Raw genomic sequence first — 5,889 nt, 5'->3', positions numbered from 1 at the left:
TAACTTATATTAATATTACTATTATTATTATATATAAATATAATAACTAACTAACACACACACACACACACACACACACACACACACACACACACACACACACACACACACACACACACACACACACACACACACATAATTAATAATACTTAAAACTTAAATTTTAAAATGCATTTTAAAATTTAATTTTTTTAAATGTATAATTCGTGAAGACTTTCAAGATGAAATATAAGTATTTTTTATTTAAATGTGTTTGTTTGGATTTTCTTTTATCGAATATTAATTATTAATGACTTATATTGAAATTTATACGAAAAAAATCTTAATTTCCTTTAGCAATGTTATTTTATGCTTCTTCCATTGGTGTACGCGTGATTAACGCGTCAGTTTAATTAATCGACGACAAGGGACAATCAATTACGTTTGTTTACAAGCAGTACTCGTTACTTACGACGGCCTCGACCGGTTGATTAAGAGCAAATTAATGTTACTCGAAGGTGGACCATGTTATCACACCTGGTCATGTAATCCTGTTACTTCAGAATAATTATTATCGAGTTTTCACATTAGCTCACTTAATTGTTAGCAATCACAGTTGTATTCAGAACAATCAAGTATGAGAAATTTTTAATACTATGCAAAATTTTCAAAAGATTATTGATTGTAGTTTGACAGAATTTAATTCGGTATTTCTGAGAACATCCTAATATAAAAATATAATACGTAATTATTTATAATTAGTCTTATAGTATTCCTCTATTTGCGATTTTATTCTTTAATCTCAAAAAGCTTGATAATATTAATATTAATTAGCAAGTATTTGCTGGCAGTTGATTAATCATATCAAATTTTCGCAGAAGACAAGATCAGTCATTTTGCGTATACATCACACAATATGATACGCATGATGACCTTTGGATAATCTTTCCAAATGTCAATCTCCGATATAATTACGCTTTAAAATCTACTTCCCAACTAGAAGATATGTGCCAATTAACAATAAATCATTAAATAATTCAGTATATATCAAACGTAACCCATCTTTGTGGTTCAAAAAGTTAATGATTAAAGTCGTGAAGATTTATAATCTTCTCAAAGTAACAGATTCGTTTGTATTTATTACATTCCTCACAATTTCACATTAATATAATCGACAAAAACAAACTTTAGATCGTAACTTATTGCAAAAAGATTTGTAGATATCTATTATAGAAATATATCTTAACATTGATGATATATCGTTTAATAATATTATAAATTTTGTCAATTTAGATACTTTCTGTAGTTTATTAATTACAAAGTGTTTATAATTCAATTAAAATTCAAGACATTTTATGGCTGTTTGCTTTAAAGAACGCCGTCGCACGTTTCGGAATCATATCTGTGCGAGCTAAGTTCAATTTAGATCTGTTCTGTTATATTTTTTTTATGATTCTTCAACACTGCAGCGACGGTTACGACAAAGTTCATAAAGTTTGTAGTAAACCGTAAAATAAACTGTTCGGTGAGTACACATTTAAAATAAAATTGAATACAATTTGAAACGCGTAAATCCCAGAATTAATAAAACATCCGAAGAATATAAATTTAATCTTAATGTAATTAAAAAAAATAGAAAATCCTGTTAGCGTAGGTCCTTGTTCTAAATAACAACATGCTAACAAATTTAAAAAAAATGATCCCTCAGAATAAATGTTGAACCACAAGGCTTACAACAGCTTTCTATGAAAATTATGATTGTAACTAGAAGGAAGTCAAAGTCCATATAGAACTTTTTTCTAAGAGATCAAATCTAAGAGGTTTAATCTATTGATGTATATTGATGATAATAATGAAACCCTATAATCACGAAATCAGAGAGATCACTTTTATATCTGCAAAGATTCTGTATTGTCATCAAAATTTACATTCTTTAAGCTAAAATTGTATAAAATCATATATTCTCATATAGAACAAAGACTGCAGTTCGGCAAAGCTATCACGTAAAACTGGAAATTTCATCGGCTAATCATATTTTCGGACAATATTTTACATTAACAGATTTTAAACATTGACGCTATTTAAAAAATTATATAAACTTTCAATACAGATATATCATTCTGTAAAAATGATCATTTGACAAGTAATTTCATGTCAGTCGCATTCTATTGTGACAAAATAAAAAATATGCATAAACTGTGTTATAAATATGTTGGCGAGAATTGTAGAAGGAAGAGAAAACTATTAATATAAGACAAGAGAGAAATTTATCACTTTTACAGTTGTGAGTGGCCATTACTTATACAAGTTTCTAGACATAAATTTGTCTACGTATACGTAGTTCAATTAATACAGAATACTATCTAAATAATCTATTTTAAGCTTCTGTGCTATGCTATGCATTTTGTAACTGATTGATGAATTAAGTAAATTTATTTTCCAAATGACATTTTCCCAAATGAATTTATATTCTTGCTTAAAAATATAAGTTTAAAATAAAATTATTAATTCAGAAAATTAAAGACACAAACAATTTATGAAGATTAGAAAATGTATATTTGAAATCAAAATAATAAGTTCTTTTATTGTAACAATTTTTTTCTCAATCTTTTTTCCATCTTTTCTTTTTTTATAATTATTAGATAAAACCATAAAAAATATTCAATATATTACTTTTAATTACAAATTATATAAAAAATATATGAATATTTTCCATTCTTAAATAAACACTACGTTATTATTTAAAGTATAGTATATGTATAATTTACATAGCTTCGTATATTTAAAAATATCAGAAAGATAAAAAGATATATAACAAAAAAAAACAGTCAATCTTACTCGGTTATCTATAGAACTCTAACAAAAAGTGCAATTAACATTGATTTTTAGATGATTAAACCTTCCTTGTCGTGCCGAAAATGTTAGCAGATAGTTTAAATAAAGTTTATCCTTCTGATTTTTTTACAGCATTGTAAATAAATCATTTTATTTCATGACTCCTACATTCTCACAATATTAATTGCATATTATCAGAAGTGACCTCGTTACACAAAACGAATCCTGATACTGGGATTGATTAAAACTATCAATTAAAGAGCAAACTCTTAAAAGTTCGTTCCTAAGTACTCGTAAAAATGTAAGCAATCCAAGATTCACCATCTTGAATTGATTAGGAGAAATGTTCGCAAAGATACTATCGCAGATTCGCAATCTGAACGAGGAGCTTCCGCCCCGGCGGGGTGTACCAGCTGGTGCAGAGCGGCCAATGGGCAACGCGGACACAGGGATGACACTCACCCAGTGCATGCCGGTGGTAGGAGGGGCGCGCTCCTCATACACTCCCATCAGTGTGGCCGCTGTCGCGGGGTAGTTCCCGCTGAGGGTGCGCGACGCCGATGTTACTCGGGGGGGAGTCCCGAGGGGTCCGCTTGCCGATAACGCGGAGATGGCGTCCGCTGTGACTCGGGTCTTCTCTTCCTTCCACCTCTACTACGCTCGTCCACCCTCGTCCTCTCCTCTCTTACGTTATACTCCCCCCGCAACACTCCCGATATCACGACACTAATGTGGGGGAGTTGAATTCCTTCGTAACACCTTCGAGAATAGTCGAGGGAGGAGCCCTCACGGGTGCATCTCGCGATTCTTTAATCAAGTCGACAACAGTCCACGAACAATCATACGCAAGTAATACCCATGTCACTTCACAGATTAGCACTGAAGTCCGTTATTATTGTTACCGATATCATCGACAATCCAATTTGAACTTCGCGGTCCATACTCCATATCGCCCCGGCACACTGCAACGAGCGACGACAAAAAAAAATCAAATTAATCGTTCGCGCACCCGCACTCAACCAATTCCCCACTGATCACACTGATGAAGGATCTCACTCATTCGTAATTGTTCCTTTATTCCCGCAGGAACGTCCAATATCGCGTTTCTTCCGGGACCATGTGCTCCGTGAAGAAACGCGACGACGGAGCTTGATGCGCACGAGACGAGGGACGACTCTGCTGCGCCAAGGTAAGTCCGAACGGTTCCGACGAGCCGGAGCCGCGATACGGAGTGAGGGTACCGGCAAGGTCGAGTCCAGTCTCAGTGTTTGGCAGCGCCGCCTGGTGACGAAACTGAGATCAGCGGCAACGTCGCCAAGGGGGCGGACTCTGGCTTATGTGAGGCCACTCCCACGCCACCCCACTCGGTGCGCGATATGTGGGTTCCACCCCTTTTGCGTCTCGCGCGCTGTGAATGCCGTGATGAAGCGTTCACTCCCGACGAACGGGTTTGCTTGAGAAGGGCAGAAGGAAGACCAAGGGAGAAGAAAGCCGGCGCCGCTGTACCTCGCATTGTCGTAATCTCTAGGGTAATCATAAATGTGCATGTTGAAATATTACAATATTTTTACTCCCTCAACAAAAAGAAAAATGTTTCTTTTTCTCTGCTAAAAAACGCGAAATTTCTGATTAGATGAAAGTTTCTCCAGGAAAATTTCGTCGACATTTTATAATGAATTTTTTATATGACTATATGTAAAGTTTATTATAGAAATCACATATTTTAAAAGTGAAATGAGATTTCGAATGTATCTTTCTACAATAATATTTCTCTTAAATTTTTTTAAAAAATTTTTTATAATACTTTGAAATAAATAAACCATACATATTTCGAATTATTTAACATTATGTTAATTTGGATTCAGAGAAGAATGGAATCATGTATTTGGAAAATGTCTAGATATACATCCAGTCAAAATAATTGATACTATCATTGAAGATCTTATAATAACAATGAGCTAATCCATCTTCCAAAAATGGAAAAAATAAACTCTAAAGATACGTTCAAAAAATAAAGTCATATATTCCAATAGATTAGCGATAACAATATCAATCAATATTAGGACAGAAAATCCTGTCATTCATCCATTTCTTTCAATATTACGTATCCAGCTATTATTATTGAGCTACATTAGCTCGTTATTGCAGTAAAATCCTCAATCGACTTCCTTTTTCTAACTTAATAATCATCATCATTAATATAAAAAATATTGCAGAGCGTCCTTCCTTACTCATTCATTAACCCAATTTTTTTTGTAACTCTCAACAAGAAACTTTTCAAGCTTTTACAAAATCTATATATACTTTTTACAGAGAGACAACATGCATAATAGAAAAACAACTGAGGAACAGCTCAGTATCAGGCTACTCCTCGCCCTGATGAAATGGACTGCAAGATTCACAAAACGTTGGTATTCCAAGAATGGATTTGAACACGGAGGAAACCCGCGAAATGCATAATCTTTATATAGAAAAGCAACTCTTTTTTCAATTCCAATTAATGCTTAAATCCTTCACCCTTTCATCCAATTGCGTCTTGCTAAAAAAAACGACGCAAAGGTGGGAAAGACGAACTCCGAGCTGATCAAGAGGGAGAGAAAGAAATCGTAGATATTCCCGTCATAAAGAGAAACCGGTTCTGTTACAACGTAGACGGAAACCGTCGCTCTCTGATCAGAAATTCCTGATGCGATGCCGCGGTGTCCCGATGATGGAATCCGCGAAAACAGCGCTTACAGGTCCCGCTTGACCCGCGCCATCATCGTTGCCCGCAGTCGCCTTATTCCACGGCGCAATTAAGCAGAGAATGTTTACAGAGGAAATCGACCAATGCTATGGAATGCAGAAAAACACGTCGACGAAGTGAGCTGTCGACGCCGTGGCGCTCGTGCATAGGATGCACTCCTAGATAACTCCTTGAGATCCTGTCATATCGCAACTGTATATTTAAATTCTATTGCAAGACGCGAATCATTGGTGTGAAAAGTAATTTCTCGAAAGAGGAATGACATCCAAATTGTGCCGTTGCAGCAAGTAGAAATGCGTAACGATGTGTTGAACATAATATCGACTAAA

At 34.7% G+C, this 5,889-nt stretch overlaps 2 protein-coding genes across 2 annotated transcripts in view; one reads left to right on the top strand and one right to left on the bottom strand.

The window, feature by feature from the left end:
- LOC105621611 (protein apterous-like) overlaps positions 1–3,324 on the bottom strand; it is a 47,534-nt gene extending 44,210 nt beyond the window's left edge. The window contains exon 1 of the mRNA XM_012203080.1: positions 3,277–3,324. Coding sequence (XP_012058470.1) covers positions 3,277–3,324 — 48 coding nt within the window. The remainder of the gene's footprint in view (positions 1–3,276) is intronic.
- A 642-nt stretch (positions 3,325–3,966) lies between these two features.
- On the top strand, positions 3,967–5,274 carry LOC105621653. The gene is made up of 3 exons (XM_012203121.1): positions 3,967–4,003; positions 4,090–4,343; positions 5,128–5,274. Exons 1-3 carry the CDS (start codon positions 3,967–3,969, stop codon positions 5,272–5,274), a joined length of 438 nt encoding a protein of 145 aa, XP_012058511.1.
- Positions 5,275–5,889: the final 615 nt, after the last annotated feature.

Source organism: Atta cephalotes (assembly GCF_000143395.1).
Source record: "Atta cephalotes unplaced genomic scaffold scaffold00035, whole genome shotgun sequence".
Taxonomy (NCBI): domain Eukaryota; kingdom Metazoa; phylum Arthropoda; class Insecta; order Hymenoptera; family Formicidae; genus Atta; species Atta cephalotes.
Note: the sequence above shows the minus strand (reverse complement) of the source record. Positions and strands in the feature narration are given on the sequence as shown.